The sequence below is a fragment of the Dipodomys merriami genome, unplaced genomic scaffold (genome assembly GCF_024711535.1).
Source record: "Dipodomys merriami isolate MVZ:Mamm:240054 unplaced genomic scaffold, mDipMer1.0.p SCAF_263, whole genome shotgun sequence".
Taxonomy (NCBI): Eukaryota; Metazoa; Chordata; class Mammalia; order Rodentia; family Heteromyidae; genus Dipodomys; species Dipodomys merriami.
This window is the reverse complement of record NW_027204082.1, coordinates 1,164,214-1,183,602: the sequence shown is the minus strand read 5'-3', so window position 1 is coordinate 1,183,602 and position 19,389 is coordinate 1,164,214. Positions and strand designations below refer to the sequence as shown.

The 19,389-nt window shown below is 41.3% G+C and overlaps 1 protein-coding gene across 1 annotated transcript in view; it reads right to left on the bottom strand.

The window, feature by feature from the left end:
- Positions 1-17,235, bottom strand: part of LOC138837140 (cardiomyopathy-associated protein 5-like) — a 93,401-nt gene extending 76,166 nt beyond the window's left edge. The window contains exon 1 of the mRNA XM_070035935.1: positions 16,961-17,235. Coding sequence (XP_069892036.1) covers positions 16,961-17,112 — 152 coding nt within the window. The 5' untranslated portion in view covers positions 17,113-17,235. The remainder of the gene's footprint in view (positions 1-16,960) is intronic.
- Positions 17,236-19,389: the final 2,154 nt, after the last annotated feature.

Sequence of the window (19,389 nt, the reverse complement as noted above, 5' to 3'; positions counted from 1 at the left end):
TTTTTTTTATGTATCTCTATATTCTGGAACTGGGGTTTTTTTTTTTTTTTTTTTTTTTTTTTTTAAATTGTATTTTATTTTATTTGAGAACATACTGTACAGAGGGGCTACAATTACATGGGCAGAATAATGCATACATTTCTTACCAAGCATTGCAGCCTCCTCCTTTAAAACAGGAATTCTTAAATTATTAGTTCATTTAAAATTTAAAAAGTACCACCAGGTATGACGGCACATGCCTTTAATCCCAGCACTCTGAGGTTGAGGCAGAAAGATCTTGAGTTCAAGGCTAGCCTGGGTTACATAGGGAAATCCTGTTTCAAAAACAAAAATAAAAAAGCCCCAAAAACAAAACAAAAAACACTTATTTAATGTCAACATGAATAACATATTTTATAAAACTCCATTTTCCAAAACACAGAAACAAAATCATTCCATGAAAAAATGGCATCATTCATATTTTTGCCATTTTTAAAAATGTGTGGCTTGGGAGAAGACAGCTGAATTCTCAAATATGCTTCCGCATTCAAAATGTAGATGTGTTCTATTAGTAGAAGCACATAAAGGAAAGACAGCCTCTCACAGACAAGCAGTTGGAAAAGGGAGGAATCATTTTCAAATAATTGTGGATAATTTCTTTTTTCTGTCAAGGCTGGGGTTTGCACAATGGTCCACATGCTAGGTGCTCTACAGCTTGGGCCATGCCCCCCCAAGCATTCCTGGATTTTATTTTATAGCACACCAATACTTGAAAACTGGTAGCTTTTTTTATACAGATTATTTGCAATGTAGAATATGAAAAAAATAAATGAACTTTCTACACCTACTCATGAGAGAATCAAAGTGGAAAAGGAGAGTAAGTTACTGTGAAAATAGCTTTTGCTCAAACTATATGCTGAACTAGTGGCATGGCTCAGGTGGTAGAGCACCTGCCTCATAAATAAGAGGACCTGAGTCCATAATCCCAGTTACTACTGAAAGAGAGAGACAGACAGACACACAGACAGATAGAGACAGAGACAAAGACAGAGACAGAGACATCATAATTTAAGAATAGTATTTTTCAAGCTTTTGCAATAATAATGGGGTTGGACATTGTGGCATAGACCTGTAAGTCCTGCATAAGTCCTGCACTAGGGAAGATGAGATAGAAGAACCATGAGTTCAAGCTGGGCTACAAGCCTGAAGCCAGCCTGGGCTACACAGCAAGACCTTGTCTCAAACAAAAGAAAACCTTCACAAAATCACAAATGCTTGGAACCAACATTCTGCCATATACCTCTTTTTGCACATTTGCTTTCTCAGAATAGTTCCTTAAGACGTAGAAGTTGAAGGTCAAAAGCAAGATAATGTTTTAGGCTGTTTTATACAATTGTTTCCAATTTTCCTTATACCTATGTTAACTTGCATTTTGATTAACAGGGTGTACTGGAGCCTTACATTCTCACTCACACCTTTGTCAACACTAGTTATCATGTGAGCCCTGTCTCAGCTGTTTTTAGAAAATCAGTGTGACTGTGTTGGCTCTTTGTGAGCCCATGGCGTTATATAAACTTCAGTACTTGAGATTTTCTGGACTCCTGTGCTGAGGCGTACTTCTGTGACAACTTCACCACAATGTTATTAAAGCTACTTCGTGTTATGGTTGTATTTACCATGTCTACTTGACAATCAGTTTCTTGAGAAAGAAACCATGTTTCCTTATCTTAGTATACACTGCAGTGTCCTCAGGATACAAACAGCATTGAGTGGTGGTAGAAATGACATTTTTCAGCTGTACAGCTCTGTGCTATTATCTGAATGTGCGCCCTGGAATTCAAAAATCAGACATTGATCACCAGTGCAAGAATATCAAGAGGGTTAAGGTGATTAAGGCTTGAGGACAAAGCCCTCACAAATGAGGAAGAGATTGAAGGAGCCCATGCCTTTTTGTCCCTTCCCTCCTGTGAGGCTCAACGAGATCTCGCCAGTCACCAAATCTGTAGCACCTCATCTTGGACTTCCAGACTTCAGGACTATAAGCAACATAATTTACCCAGGCTCCAGTATTTTGCCAGAGCAGCACAGACCAGGACACTGTGTGAGTGTGGACAAATTACTTCCCTGTCCTTTCCTGATCTTGAAGGTCATCATTAAACAGGGAGACAAATGCCTACTTCATAAGGCTGCTGCATGGAAACTATGTTTAAAATATGAAATAGTCTCCTAGTGTCAATGGCTCAATTTATAATTTATCAGCTTTATGATGATGTGAAAACTATGAGCCTGCAGTAGAAATTATACATCATATTTTGAATTTTGATAATTTCCTGGGCCAGTGATAAGTGACCCAATTCTCCTGATGTGTCAGTGAGTGATGACTCCCAGTGAGCCAGGCCATTATGACTGAACAACTGATACCCTACTGTGCTGCTAAGCTATGGTGCTTAAGTAGGTTAGGTGCATGACTTCCCCACTTTGGAAGTCCTGCAGGACATACTGATTGTGACAGCTACTTTCCAGGGGTGACTATCACCATCTTAGACTTGAAGAAATAGGGGTAGCACCCTGGTTCTCTTTGGTAGAAGCAGAGGTTACAATTGCCACAATGTTGAGCTCCAGGAATAGGAATGACAACAACAGATTGTCACATTCCATGCCCAAGAGTAATGGTAATGGTTTCTCTTCCAGACAGCCCAATTGAGGTATGATTCACTTGCCATATAATTCACTTACAGTATACAATTCAGTGGCCTATAACATATTCACGGAGTTGGGCAATCATTTCCCCAATCAACTGTAGAACATTTTCATCACCCTAAAAAGAAATCCTATGCCCTTTACCATCTCCTTCCCAGCCCTCTCCTTCCCATATGGCAACAATGAATCTATTTCCTGTCTCTGTGGTTTTGCTTATTCTGGAAACTTCTTATAAATGGACTCACTTCACCTACTGTTTTCAAAGTTCATCCACATTGTCCCATGTATTAGTATTTCATTCTGTCTTATGATCAAATTATACTACATTGTATAGACTATGTTTTTCTTTCTCTATTCATTAGTTACTTGGTGGATTCCACTTTTGGGCTATTATGAATCACAGTGTTGTAAGGATTCATGTACAAGTTTTTAGGCGGGCATGCCTTTGGTTCTCTTGAGTATATATCTAGAAACAGAATTGTTGTGTCACCTGTCATAGTTTTTTGTTTAATTAACTGAAGAACTGCCAAAGTTGTCTAAAGTGGCTGCACCATTGTATATTACCACCAACACTGGATGCAGATTTTAATTTCTCACACACTCCCCAATACTGTCTTCTTAATTACTGCTATTATAAGTGGGGTGAAGAAGTATCTTGTTTTAATTTGCATTTCCCTGATGGCTAATGATCATAAGCATGTTTTCTCGCGCTCATCAGAAATTTTTAAATTGGACTGTCTGTTATAATTGGGTTAGAGAGTAATTTACCAGACCAGTTTTGAATTATAGTTTGAGGAGTCATTCCTAGCTATTTAAAACTTAGTTTTCAGGGCTGGGAAGGTGGCTCAGTGGCAGATTGCTTGCCTTGCATGCATGAGGGCCCTGGGTCCAATTCCTCAGCACCACATAAGCAGAAAAAGCCGGAAGTGGTGCTGTGTCTCAAGTGGTAGAGCGCTAGACTTGAGCTGAAGCTCTGAGGGACAGTGCCCAGGACCAAAGTTCAGGCCTCACAATGGAAAAAAAAAAAACCAGTTTCCATACAGATATGGTGACATAGCCTGTAATCTTAGCATTTGGGAGGCTGAAGCAAGAGGATCAATAGTTTAGGGTCAACGTGGGCTACATAATGAGATCAGAACCAAACAAAAGTTCTCTGACACAGAGCTTTCAGTCCCTGGTCACATGTATCATCATCTGAGAAATAACAGAATTAAACCCCAGCTGTCCACTGTTCATTGTTTAGTTTGATCCCAATTAGCTTCAATCACAACTCTAAGACTTAACTGACAAAAACTTTAGAACACAAGAGAAAAATAACAGTACAGCCTTAATTTTATTGGCAAATTGAAATCTGTTCAATGGCAGTATTATTCCTAAAGCTCTAAATTCATGATTCTAAACTGCTAAAGTTCACAAACTCAGTCAAGGGAAACTTATGGGATTGACAAGTAGCAACTCTGGCAGGTTGAATAGTTACTATGAACTAGAGCAGAAAGAAATAAAAAATTCTAAGAACTGACTGCCATTTCTTGTCATTTTTCCTCAAAGCTAAAGTAGGCCAATGATTCTCCTAAGTTATTCAAAATGACAATAGTGTTCTCTTCTGACCTTGTCACAGCCATGTGGCTACATTACCTTCACCCCTCTGCCAATCTAGGCTGGTATCCAAGAATTCTGCCAGCGCTTTCTTCCAGAAAGCCAAGTATGTAAATAAAATGAGGATCCTGATTCCATCAGCCAGTCAGTTTAACCAAATCTTTGATTGTCAAGCAATTTCTGTTTATAGGCCAATATAGCTACCTTTGTATTTATTATTCCTCCCTCATGCTTTATCTTAGAGACAGGGAAATAAGAATGTCACTGTCCCTGAGAGTTGTCTCTCAGTGAGTGGAAACGAATTGCTGGAGAGAGTTGCTTTCTGGGGATATCTTAGGTTCACTGCTATGAGCAAATTAGATGCTGGTACAAGTACACTCTCAAGTCTGTTTTGTATGCCTATTCACTCCTCTTCTAAGCACCCACTTCCCCCTTCCTAAAAGCCTTTTCACCCAAGATAGTATCCAGGTTCTGTAGCTAGTAAATCCAATCCAAAATTGAGGCTGATAGGCTTAAACTATTGACTCTTTCAAAGAGGTATTTCTGCAAATTACTAATATCTCCCCATTAACTTAGGTCTTGCCAAATCCAATGTGTACTCCTCCATGCCCTTTATGTCAACTGTCAGAGGATGACAGTAGAAGTTGTATTAATCAGACAAAAGGAGCTAAGATTCTGGGGATGAAATGTTATGGTCATTCAACAATCATTTCTTAAGCACATAGGGTATAGGAGACATTGTGATCTACTTGCAGGAACTGCAGCCAAGAAGAGAAGCCAGGCTGCCGCCCCAGGGAGCTTACATTCTACTGTTAACAATAAATAAATCCAAAATATCTTTCAGACAGTGATAGAACTATGAAAAGAAACTTAAACCAGTGCCTGCTGTTTTAAGACACAAAACTGGAGAACTCAACTACTAGGCAGAAAGGTGGAAGAAAGCCTCTTGAAGAAAGTGGCATGAGCTCTGAAACTCCAGAAAAGGATCTGGAGTTGCAGCATTTCAGGCAGAAGGCACAAAATCCTGGATGAGCCTGACAGAGGCTAAGAAAGAAGCCAACATGGCTGGAGTACAGTGAACAGTGATAATGAATGGCAGGTGAGCTGAGACAAGTGGGCAAGGGCCAAGCTGGGGAGGGCAACTGAAGACCATAATAAAGACTCGTGGAGCCATAAATCACAAAGCTAAAATGGGACACAGCCATAATCTAGATCCTCTCAATACTATCGGTATTTAAAAATATAGTCTGGGGCTGGGAAGGTGGCTCAGTGGTAGAGCGCTTGCCTTGCATGCTCATGAGGCCCTGGGTTCCATTCCTCAGCACCACATAAGCAGAAAAAGTAGGAAGTGGCACTTTGGTTCAAATGGTAGAGCACTAGCCTTGAGCTGAAGAGCTGAGAGACAGTGCCCAGCTGCAGAGTTCAGGCCCACAACCGACAAAAACAAACAAACAAACAAACAAACAAATAAATAAATAAATAAATATAAATATAATCTAACAGAGTTTATGCCCCAACTGGTGCTGGATGAAGAGAGACTATATTGAGGCCCTTGAAGACCCCAACACTCTAAAGAAGACCCAGACTATTGTCTCACTCTCCCCTAAGATAATTCTAATTTTTTAATTAAATATTAGAATATCATAGATACTGTGGTAAATAGTATTTGTCATATGATCCCTACAGTGTATGTAGAGAAGTGTCTTTGGTGTTGCTATCTTTGACCTTATGGAAATGCAACACTGAATTGCCTAAGGTCTATTTTTAAACATAAGATCCTCTGTCTCTATTACATACTAGGAAACTTAATATAGCTAAAGTGCTGAGTAGGATTAGCTTCTACATAGATTGTCAGGTGTTTTTTTTTTTTTTAATGTTAAGCTTTTTTGAAAGTTTGAAGTAAATTGAACCACTTTAAAATAGTAAAATTTTGCCCAAACGTGAAGAGGAATACATTGTTTAACTTAAAAAAAAATAACAGATGTGAAGCCAGACACAGTAAGTGGTTCATGTCTATAGTCCTTGCTAATCAGGAAGTGGAGATCAGGAGAACTGAAGTTGCAGGCAAGTCAGGGTAAAAAGTTCGTAAGACCTCCCATCTCAGTCAATAAAAGCTAGGAGTGGCGACACACACCTATCATCCCAGAGATGTGGGAAGCATAAATAGGAGGATCATAGTCCAAGCAAGCCTAGGCATAAATGCAAGACTCTATTTTAAAAGTGAGATTTTAAAAGGGCTGGGACCATAGTAGTAGAATGCCTGTCTAGCAAGGCCCTTAGTTCAAATCCCAGTGCTACCAAAAGAAAAAGAAGGAGGAGGAGGATGACAAGGTGGAAGATGAAGACAAAGAAAGAACAGTTGTGTGAGATGGGCATGGAAGTCTACACACCTGTAATTCTCATACTCAGGAGGCTAGGGTAGGAGAATCATGAAGCCAGGCCAACCTGAGATACAAAGAAAGACTCTCTCTCAAAAAGAAAAGAAAAAAGAATAGGAGCCTATTTAATACTGTATGTGATATATATATATATATATATATATATATATATATATATATATATATATATATATATATATATATAATGTATATAGAGTTCTGAGATGAGCACTAAACTCATGATGTTCTAACAGATTGTGCTACCAGCTCAAGTCTGAATCTAGTTAATATACCTACCAGCTATGGAAATTTAGCCATATTACTCAATATTGATAAGCCTCCATTTTCTCTTACACAAAATGAGGATGAAAGCAATGCTTGGATTGTGGTATTAAAGTAACAAGAGTTACAAACAACAGTGCTTATAATAGATTAGTTGTTCCTTGAGCTCCTGTTGGTTATTTTCCCTTCTCTAGGACTCTATCATTCCTCCCAAACACAAGAAGGTTGGGGAGATGATAACTGAACCTCTTCCAGGGTAAGTATCAGCATCAACCAGGCTTTCTTGCCAGAGCTTACTACACCACAGTAAACACTCAGTTGTTTATTTTGTTTTTGTACTCATTTTGTGGCTTGAAGTCAGGGCCTAGGAGCTGTCCCCTAGCTTTTTTGCTTTTTAGCTTTTTTGCCTAAGGCTAGCACTCTACCATTTGAAACAGCTCTACTTCTGGCTTTTGGGTAGTTAATTGAAGGGTTCCATGAGCTTTCCTGCTAAGGCTGGCTTTGAACAGTGATCCTTACATCTCAGCTTCTTGAGTAGCTATAGGATTACAGGCATGAGTCACCAGCACCCCATAGTAAACACTTTTGCCACAGGGCTGGCCAGAAGGACCCAGAACCTTCAGGGAATGGACAAAGAGGCTCCTGGGACCAGAATTTAAAGGGCTGGAGGTCCTAGTGTACCCTACCTCAGCTCCTTAGGATCAATATGTATTATCATTTGTATATGTATATCATTTAGGTAACTTGTTTGTTAACATCTTCCCTACACACAGTCTAAAGTGGATAGATTAGGGACTTTACCTGTTTTATACATTCTACATTTAGATTGCCCGACACTAAGTCGATAGTAAATATTTGTTGGATAGTGAGGCTCTTTGCTTACTATATATACTTCCTGAAAATGGAGGAAATTAATCTTATTTATTTATTTAAATTTTATTTCTATTGTAAAGGTGAAGTACAGAGGGGTTATAGTTATGTAAGTATGGTAATGAGTACATTTCTTTTTGTAAATTTCATTTAAACCAACAATTTTAAGTGTCCTAATAAAATTGGTCATTAAGGAGTAATTTGTGGTGAATGTACTCATCATTTATAATAGGCAAATAAAAATGCATTTATGGTGTACCATAGTGAATATTTAGTGCATACATTTTTTTCCAAAGAAAAAACATAGCCAGGTGAAGAAAACACAGTGATACCTCCGTAAGTGGGCTTTAAGCATGAGAGCCTGGTAGACTGAACAGTGATGTCAATTAATCCCTCACATATCTTGGACTTTACCAGATTAGGATGTGGAATTTTGCAACTGAACTCATACTGGTTTGCCTTAATAGAGGACTTTTCTCTGGACACAAAGCAAAGCCTACTCTTATCCCTCCATCTATGATCTGGATCAAAGTCACAGAAGGTGGGAATGAACTCTGCAGACATTATAATTGAACAATCCTTCAAGACTTATCGCTCCTCTCCAAGCTACTCTATTTCCACAGTCCCTGGATATTATCAATCTCTAGTAAGTGAGTAGTCAACAACCACTCAAATTTGATCTCAGCTGAGTTCAACATTCCAACTATATTTGCTTTATGAAGAAGTCTAGGCAACTTCATTCTTATCATTCACTTATCCAACCAAAACCTAGAAAATCCTGAGTGATTCTGGATGAAAAAACAAGATCTTAGAGAAGGTAGGAATTGGCATCTCAAGTGCTTGAACCAGGGACTTAAGGAATATTGAAAAACATAGTGTCTAAAATACCTTTCTTCCCAGCTACAGTGTATTATATAAAACCTTTCTAAGTCTTATTTCAGGAAAAATGGCTTTGCTTAGTGTCCTTTGTGTAGTAAACAGGACATTATTATAGAGTCAAGTGCTCCTTTTAACAGACTGTGAGCTCCTTGAGAGAAACAACTGCATCAGTCGATCACTTTTACCTCCCAATAACCTAGCACAGGAACCTAGCCATATAGCACTCATTGCCAATGAAACAGCTCTACCGATTCCAATGAAGCTAACAGATTTTTAGATTGTTGGTTTGCGCCTACCAGTACAATAGCCACCAGCCACTGGTGGCTGTGGATAGGTAGGCAAATTTACATGGGCTATAAACATAAAATATGCATCAAATTTCAAAGCCTTATTACCAAGTTTTACATGGGCTGTGAACATAAAATATGCATCAAATTTCAAGGACATTACTAAGTATTTTAAAATTAATAATCTCAATGTTTTTAACATTGATTTCATGAGAAATTATAGTACTTTTATCTATTGGGTTAGATAAATACATTATTAAAATGGATGCCATCTATTAATTTTTTTAATGTGGCTATTAAAATTTTAGATTACACATGTGGCTGTGCTTGACATTATAATTCTATTGAATAATTGTTTTCATGTATAAATGACAACCAGTCTCTTGTATCTTGTTCTATTAAGTTTCTTGATAGGAAGGGGAAACTGACTATCTAAATAAAGCCAACCAAATATTTCTTTGTTTTCAGAAAAGCCATGATTCATAAAACAATTTTTTTAGTTCTATCAGTATGTTTTACAATTTAGCAGGTTCACTGCTTTAAAGAAGAAATAGTAATTCCAACTCTTGTAGAATATATTCCCTGCTGTGGACTCAAAGTTCTTACCAAGGGCATGTAATATCCATGCAGCTGACATTTGAACAGCACTTCAATTCTCACTCAGAATGCCTCTGAACTTTTTGTTGTTGCTGTTCACTTTTTCAAATTAATTTAATTATCTTTAGTTGTACAAAGGAGTTGCCATTTAACAAAGCAGTTTATTGGGCTGGGAAGGTGGCTCAGTGGTAAAGCACTTGCCTTGCATGCATGAGGCCCTGGGTTCAATTCCTCAGCACCACATAAGCAAAAAGAAAAAAGCTGGAAGTGGCGCTGTGGCTCAAGTGGTAGAGCGCTAGCCTTGAGCTGAAGAGCTGAGGGACAGTGCCCAGGCCCAGAGTTCAGGCCCCACGACCGACTCCAAAAAAAAAAACAAAGCAGTTTATGAACACAATGCATCTTGATCAATGTCATCTATCAACATTCTCACCCATTCCACCCTACCCACCTCTTCTCTCACTCGATGTAGAACAGACATTGAATTCTTGACTGTATTCTCCCCCTTTTCTCCTCTTCATTCATCTATCCCTTTCCCCTTGACCTGCTTCCTGTTTGGTTTTGTTGAACTTGAACTTTGCCTTTCTAAAGAATTACATTATTTGAGTTTTTCCTTGAATCTACTGTATTTCATTTAATACATTTACATACACTTGCATACCACCCAATTTATTTACTTATAAGTTTATAAGCTAAAAAGACCTCTGTTTTATATTTTCCTCCTTCAGCCTCTGGCATCCTGAAGAGTTGGGCAGCTCTCCCATCCCCAGCTCTTTCCACTGACCTCAGAAGAGGGCTGGCTCAAATAACACACTTGTCAGAACACCTCGGTAAGCAATCAGTAGAAGACACCCCATAAATAGATATATGAAAACAGAGTGCTCTGTACTGATAACAAAATCCACTTGCAACCTTCCTTCACCTCTACAACATTTGTTACCTGTAATGATTAGTTAAATGTGAATGTCACTAATGACTTTAATTCTATCGTCTTAGACAGACATGTTTTATATAGGCACTGGCAGAGCTGTAAGTAGAAGGTAATTTTTAAGCACTACTGTGCTTACCTAGAGAAATTAAATTGGGCCAACACAAGTTTATCAAACAAAAAATAATAGAAAGGGTCTAAATGAGCTATGGGAAAGGCCTACAAAGCCCTACATGACGTGTAGCCCACCTGTCTTGGACTTACCTTCCACTCTTCCCCTGCTCACTCTACTCCAGAAAACTGAACTTGTGCTTCTGCTTCAGTGCCCTTGCACCTGCTCTTTCCTTTACCTACAACACACAGTCCTTCACTTTCTGCTCAAATGTCATATCAGAGAGGCTTCTTCACCATTCTATCAAAAACAGCCTAGCCAGGTGCCGGTGGCTCACACCTGTAAATCCTAATTACTCAGGAGGCTGAGATCTGAGGACTGTGGTTCAAAGCCAGCCAGGAAAGTCTGTGAAACTGATCTCTAATAACCACCAGAAAATCAGAAGTGGCACTGTGGTTCAAATGGTAGAGCTGAAGAGCTGAGGAACGTCACTCAGGCCCAGATTCAAGCCCTATCACCAAAAATAAAAATTAAAAAACAAAAAAAATAACCCAGCCTAACCCTAATCCCACTGGATTTGTCTTCATATAGTTTATGGACCACCTAGCATATTATTTATTTTTTTCTTTATCTCTCTAAACTGGAAAGTCAGCTTCAGGAGGCAAGACCTTTGTTCTGTACCTTTTGGATCTAGCACACCACAGGAGCCCAATAATTATCTGTTGAATTAATAAATTAATGAACACATTATTGGAATCCAGTCACCTGGGGTCTAATCCTAGTTCTATCACTAAAGAGAATATCTATTTTGAGAACATGTCCTAACACATGCTTTCTGAATTTGTAAAAGAATTGGATGAGAACAGATGTTTAAAAGCCTCTCCTAGCTCTAAAATCAGGTGGTTTTATAGATCTGTTTTAACCAATAACCTTGAATAAAGCTTACAACACAAGAATGTTTTAGGTATCTACAAACTACAAGGCCTTTGAGGCTCTTCATTAAGATTTGAAACCCTGATCCAATGGTAAAGTCCTCTAGGTGGTAGGAATTCCAGGATTTTTTCTCCACTTTGAAGTGGTTGGTACAGAATGTTTTTTCCCTTAGTCTCTTCTAACAGTTAAGGACACAATTATGTTCTTCTGTTTTTCTACCCAGAGTATCAACTCCTTGAGGGCAGTAGTAGTCTTCACAGTAATGTTCCTATGTCCAGCACCTTGTCTGGCCCATGGCACTCTGTTCTCTGAATCATTATTCAGATTAACAACTGCCACCTTCCCTTCCTGATGAATGGTGAGTGAGAGGCAGAGCTTTGCCAGTGAGTTTTCCTCAAAAGCCAAGTATAACTTCACACGTTCACATGGTTTCTTTATTCCTTAGGACAAGCTTGTGAATTGGGTATTATTACCATCCTTTAATGGATGAAATAACTGAGCTCACAGAGGACAGAATTTGTCCGTGATAGAATGGTTAACAGGGGCAGGGAAGGTGGCTTAGTGGTAGAGCTCTTGCCTTGCATGCATGAGGCCCAGAGTTCGATTCCTCAGCACCACATAAGCAGAAAAAAAAAAAAAGCCAGAAGTGGCACTGTGGCTCAAGTGGAAGAGCACTAGCCTTGAGCTGAAGAGCTAAGGATAGCGCCCAGGCCTAGAGTTCAGACCCATGACCAGACCCAAAAAAAGAAGAAAAAAAAAGTATGGTTATCAGGATGCACACCCAGACATCTTGATGCTGTACACCTTATCACATGACCAGATAGTAGGACTAGTATGTCAGAAGGGTAACCTACTAACATAGTATATGGACTGGACTGGTGAAAAGCTTGACTAACATAAGTAAGGCCTTGGGAACAATCCTTTGCACAAAGGGGGGCGGGGGAGAAGCAGGGCTGGTAATGTGGCTTAGTGGTGGAGTGCTTGCCTAGTATACATGAAGCCCTGAGTTAAATTCCTCAGTACCACATAAACAGAAAAGGCCAGAAGTGGCACTATGCTCAAGTAGTAGAGGGCTAGCCTTGAGCAAAAGAAGTTCAGGGACAGTGCCTAGGCCCTGAGTTCAAGCCACAGGACTGGCAAAAATAAAACTATTAGTCTGTGTAATGATGAGCTTTATGTACTATAAAAGCATTTTTGTGATTAGAAGATATTGTTCTTTGTTTCAGAAGGCAGCTAATGGTAATTCTTTATATTGTACCTGAAAGGATAAAAGAAAGATAAGTTGGTTTTGTCTTTTGAATTTTGTTCTTCTTGTTGGCAGTACTGGGGTTTGAACTTAGGGTCTTCAAAGTGTTCTACTACTGGAGCTATGACTGCAGTTGTGCCATTTGAATTTATTTTCCTGATAATAAAATGTACTACATACCCATTATAGAAAAACAGAAAAGTTCAGATAAATATACAGAAAAAATCCTAATCAACCATTATCTCAGGGACAACCACTATTAGCCTTTTAACCTTCAAACTAGCCTATATTAAGTGAATATTAATTTTAATTAACTCTTTAGACCTCTTTTCCAGTACATCTGTTCAATTTTATGGCTGGCATCATCATAACTTATACTATAAAACTTTTTCAAATTCAACATAAACATTTCCTGCATTGTTAGAATCTTTGTAAATAGCTTTTTTTTTTTTTTTTTTGCCAGTCGTGGAGTTTGAACTCTAGGCCTAGGTGCTGTTCTCAGCTCTTCAGCTTAAGGCTAGCTCTACCAGTTGAGCCACAATATTAGTTCTGGCTTTTTCTGCTTATGTGGTACTGAGGAATCGAACAGAGGGCCTCATGCATGCAAGGCAAGCACTCTACCACCTTCCCAGCTATAAATACCATTTTGATTGTGGTTTGTAAACACCGAATGCAAATACCCAGCAGCTCAAATGCTAGAATGCCAGCCTTGAGCAAAAAGCTAGAGTGAGAGACCCTGAATTCAAGTCCTAGTAATGGCAGAGCCTTTTTTTCCTTTTTCTCTAATAAGCTCTGAAAGTAAAAGCTAGAGGAGGCCATGTCAGCTTCCCTTGTAGTAAGTAGAAAGAGCACCTCCTCACAGGGAAGGGGTAGTGAAAGTCTACCAGCTTGAGTGCACAGACCTAGGCTCGCAGCGTGCTTGCTTTGATCTCAGTAAATGATGTGAAACTTCATTTCCCCCATTTGTAACAGGCAAGTCACATAACAGCATTCCAACAAGGATTTAACAAGAGTCAACAGAAGAACACTGAGCACCATGCCCGCTACAGTGATTCAGGGTCTCTTCATTGTGGAAGAGCTTGAAGAAAGGATAACATGGTTTATCACTCTCACCCTCCATCTCTTAGAAAATATCCCAAGTCCTCAATTCAAGTCTCAGAAGAACCCAGAATGTTAGGCCACATTTGTAAACTCAATTTGTGGTTTGACTGTCATAGCACAGGGAGGCTCCCCATTCCACTGGGACTTGCCCCTCGATGACCTCCTTCTACCTCTAGCTACTTCCACTGGCTCCTTTCCCCATTGTCCCACCGTGGACTACACCCTCGATAATGACCCTAGTGTCCCAACCAGTCTACAGACTACTTTCTATAACAAAATCTGTTATTCTTCAAGTTCTGATCAGAAGTTTTACTGACTCCTAATTACTTTTTTTGTCAAAAACCAAAAATGTGATTTTTTTTAAAGGGATCGATCTCTTGTGTTTCTTCCTACTCTGCTTGTTCTGATATCTTTCCATCCATAGTAAGAGTGGGCTGAAGTTTACTGAAGATAAATCATATCACTTCAAGGTCCTGACCTCTGTCTACAGGCAATGCAGCCACAAGGTGGTGCTTCAAACTGTCAGCTGCTCACATTTTAGTATTAAATGAGTTTTCAGGATCTCCTGGGGGATATTACTTTTACAGGGTTAGGCACATCCTAGGTGTTACTATTATAAAGGCTGCCACACTTTCCCTTCTCAATGTACTGAGGATTGCAGGTCCCTATTCCTTGTTCCATATCTCATGGGTGCCTTCTCTCTTATTCCTTTATGCATCTCCTGCCCATTTTCTTTTTTTAAAATTTACTTTGTTGTTATTGTAGAGGTGATGTACAGTGAGAATACAATTTCATGAGTCAGGTAATGAGTGCATTTCCTTTTGTACATTGTCTTCCTTCCCTTACTCTCCCCCAGTCCCTCCCTCTCGTCTCCACTCATGAGTTGGATAGTTCACTTTCATCAGTGTCCAGTGAGCTGCTGTACTTTTTCATCCTTTTTTGTACCCTTCCCCCCACCATCTGAAGATATACATTCAAATAGACTATACATAAAGAAAACAGAATCATAAAAAATTTTTAAATTAAATACAGGTAAAAGGGAATAGGGGCTAGGAAGGTGGCTCAGTGGTAGAGTGTTTGCCTTGCATGCATGAGGCCCTGCGTTCGATCCCTCAGCACCACATAAGCAGAAAAAGTCGGAAGTGGTGCTGTGGCTCAAGTGGTAGAGCACTAGCTTTCCTTGAGCTGAAGAGCTGAGGGACAGCGCCAGACCCAGAGTTCAGGCCCCAGGACCGACCAAAAAAAAAGACAGAAAGACAAACAGGAAGGAAGGAAGGAAGGAAAAGAAAGAAAGAAAGAAAGAAAGAAAGAAAGAAAGAAAGAAAGAAAGAAAGAAAGAAAGAAAGAAAGAAAGAAAGAAAGAAAGAAAGAAAGAATTTAAAAAGCTTAGGTTTTTCCAGATTGATCCTGTGCCTTAGGCCAGGGTAAGCTCATTTTATAAAGCCAGGCTCCTGCCTACTCCTGTAAGGTAGCCAAAGCTTAACCCTCTCTCCTGATTTTCCACAATCTGTCTTCCGTCTCTATTGTTTCTAAACACATAGTCTCATACTCCCCATATTTCTCCCTAATATCCCATAAATATCTTGAGGGCAGAGTCTATACCTGCTTCCTTTTTAGTAGTTGCTTGGAGAACAAGACCCATAACTGAAGATCCTATCTTACTGACCATTTACCCTGGCCAGTGCCACTCTATGGTCTACTTTTTCATTTTAGCTTGCTGGAATGAGTTGGGCACTGAGTATGCATGCATGCCCAAGTGGTACATATCCATTCGCCACCTTCAAACTCTTTTTTTTTTTTTGGGGGGGGGGTCCGGTCTTGGGCCTGAGCTCTGGGCCTGGGCACTGTCCCTCAGCTCTTCAGCTCAAGGCTAGAGCTCTATCACTTGAGCCACAGCGCCACTTCCGGTTGCTTATGTGGTGCTGAGGAATCGAACCCAGGGCCTCATGCATACAAGGCATTGACCCATGCAAACTCAGAAAGAAAAAAAAAAGCTCAGTGGTAGAGTGCTTGCCTTGCATGCATGAGGCCCTGAGTTTGATTCCTCAGCACCATATAAGCAGAAAAAAACAGAAGTGGCACTGTGACTCAAGCGGTAGCACACTAGGCTTGAGCTTAAAAGCTGAGGGGCAGGGCCCAGGCCCAGAGTTCAGGCACCTCGACTCACACACACACACACACACACACACACACACACACACACAAACCATTTCTAATATTTTTATTTTAGTGCCTTTATGAGGGAAGATCAAACAATAATGTTTTATAATGCAATTGCAAAATTCTTATTTCATGTATTTACATTTAAAGAAATGTTGGTAGTTTAGAGCTTGGGGCCAGTAGGAACTTAAGAGCAGGAGTTGCTAGCTAGTGCTGTTTATGTAGTAGTGGAGTTTGACCTAAGGGCCAGTGCTTGGTAGGCAAAGGCTCTACCATTAGAGCCACACTCCCAACCTTGTTTTGGTTTGTTTTTGAGACAAGGTCTGGAAGCTATCCTAGAACTCACATTCCTCCACCTTTGGAGGGTGGGTTCAGTCTTGCCTTCACCTCAAATGGCCTTGAGGCTTCTTTTCTCCCTAAGAAATTTATGTTAGGGGTCTCCGTACCCTTCTTAGCACAGAGTTGTGCATCCAGGAGGCTACCATCCATTTGATCAGAGCCGCCTTCTTAGCCTCCACTCCCTGTAGCCTAGGTTTTTCCAGATTGATCCTGTGCCTTGGGCTAGGGTGAGCCTTCCAGAGTTATGAGGACCCTACGTAAATCTCCAAGAATAAATAAGAGCAGCAAGTCACAAGGAGCTGGGGCTCAGCGGGTTGGGGGATGGGATGGCCATAGTAAACTTTGCTGCAGGCGGGCCTGTCACTCCAGCTGACAGCGAGCTCCTTCACCTTCCAGCTCAGAAGAGAAAAATGAAGGCAGCAAGTCCCAAGACGGAAAGTGCTTCCTTCCAGGAAAATGAACTCCAGATCCATAAAGGAGAAAGCAACAAGCACCCCCCTGGGGCGGCTAGCGGCCCTACTCACACCTGCGCTGCCCAGCTGCCCGGGGCCCAGCCCTGGGGCTCGGCCGAGGTACCTGGCTTCGGGCTCCTCCTCCGACTCGGCCGTGTCCTCCTCCTCCCCCTCCGACGACTCCTCCTCCTCGGTGTCCAGCTCCCGGGCCGCCGCCTCGTCCCCTTCGGAGCCGAGCAGGCCTTCGGTGGTGCGGTTGCTGTCGCGGCTCGCCATCGCGCCTGTCCCGGGCCGGAGTCGGAGCGCCCACGCCGCGCTGCGCCTGGTGTTCTCCCTCTGACTGCACCTCGGCCGGGCACCACCCTGTGCCACCGGCCGGCCGGGGCGGGGCGGCTCGGGTTCCCGGGCGGGGGCGGGTGAGCCCTGAGACTTTAAATAGAAGGCGTCAAAAAGTTTCGCCGCCTGAGCTCCCGGGGCCCCCGGGGCCCGGCTGGGCTGCTTCCCCGAGCCTCTGCCAGCTTCCCGCGCGTCCTCCCCACCGGGCCCCGCAGACGGCTCAGGCTGCGCTCTGACCTCAGAGGGTAAAAGCGACCCAGCCCTGGAACTCGGTAGGGTTAACGCTTCTTAGTTCAGCGTTCTGATGGACCCTTTACTCCAAACTTAGGGAGGAGCTGGGGCTCCTAAGTTACTCCCTTACTGTTACCAGATCCAACATCTCACTCTCATCTCTGAACTTCACTGGCAATAGGAGTTCCTCTTCTAGAGGAACCGGAGGCTCAGTGGGAGCTAAGGTAGCTTAAGGTCCCCAATCGTTGCAAATGAAGTGATTCAAGGGAGAGTACTAGGCTAGCACAATTCAAGACCTCACTTTTGGTTCATGGTTCCGTATAGACTTCCTCTGTATTGCAAGTTGGTAAACCATATTCCCTGCCTCAGTGTTCTCTGATCGTTTAGCCAGGATAGTTGTAGCTCCACTAACCTTAAACTCGCAGTCGCCAAAAAATCTTAAGTTTTAAGCAGGGCGCCGGTGGCTCAGGCCTGTAATCCTAGCTACTCAGGAGGCTGAGATCTGAGGATCGCGGTTCAAAGCCAGACTGGGCAGGAAAGTCCGTGAGACTCTTATCTCCAATAAACCACCAGAAAACCCGACGCGGTGCTGTGACTCAAGTGGCAGAGCGCTGGCCTTGAGCTGAAGAGCTGAGAGACAGCACCCAGGCTGAGTTCTAGCCCCATGACCAACAAAAAAAATTAAGTTTTACCTGAAATTCAGCCTGAAGGACCCAAGTTTTACTGTATCATGTAAAACCAGTACTTAAAACCCCTGACTGCTCCAAGACTGAAGCACAAGACCCTCACAAAGATCAAATCTTGCCTAGCAACCTACATCTTTCCTATGTGCTCTTTTAGAAGAGCTCCGAACATCATCAAGTCCCTCCCCTATACTTTCACACAACTCCTCTGCTTGAAAGGATCTGGTCTTTTTTATTATTATTAAAGATCATCATTCTTTTCTGCAATCCTCTTCTTCCAGGTTCCCACTACAGTCTATGTTACAAGTTATGTTGGTCGCCAGGGTTCTATGGCTCATGCCTGTAGTACAGCTGAGTTCTAAGGCTCAAGGTTCAAAGCTAGCTCCAGCAGGTTAAGTCCATGAGACTTTCATCTCCAGTTAACTATCAAAAAAGCTGGAAGTAGAGCTGTGGCTCAAGTGGTGGAATGCTAGCCTTCAGCAAAACCAGCAGCACAGGACAGTACCCAGGCCCTGAGTTTTAAAAGCCCCAGGATCCCAGGCCGGGAGCGCAAGAGGTGGGGAGGGAGGAAGTATGCTAGTATCTCTGTCCCCAGGGTACTTTTAAAATTCATTACTCATTTTTCCTCCCACCAACCCAAGCCCTCACAAGCTCATAAACTGGCCAAGTACCTAGTACATAGCACTACAGAACATTACCAAATTGTTTCCTGAATACCAGACCAGACCATATCTGCTGAGTATGTCAACCAGATAGATGTGCCTTTACAATTCATAATTTTTACTAGTGGGAATGACTCTATGGCTACAACAGCAAATATTTACTTATAGCAGATTCTGTTTTTAACTGCTGAATGTAACATATGGAGGTTGAGTATTACCAGTTGCAATGGCTTGAATGCAATACATCTCACTTCCAGCTCTTTGCCAGTTAAGTGGAGGTTAAGAGTCTCTTGGTCTGCTGGGCTGGCATTGAACCAGATCAGGATAAGAGCCTGGCTAACAATTCCTTAACACATTCAAAAATGCAGAAATGGAGAGATCAATACACAAATATCTAAAACTGAAAATAACTGAAGTCTTTGATTTAGAACACAAACTTATTGATCTATTTCTTACAACAAATAGGCTGAAAAAGAGTAAGAGTGAAGTCATTAGGAGCTGAGAACACAGTAACAGTGAGAGTACATACAACAATTGTGGCCTTATTATAACACTGAATTCATCCCTAAGAATTGTACAATACTGCTGAATGACAATGTACTATTATGACCATGATTACTCAAGATTCATCACAAGAATAT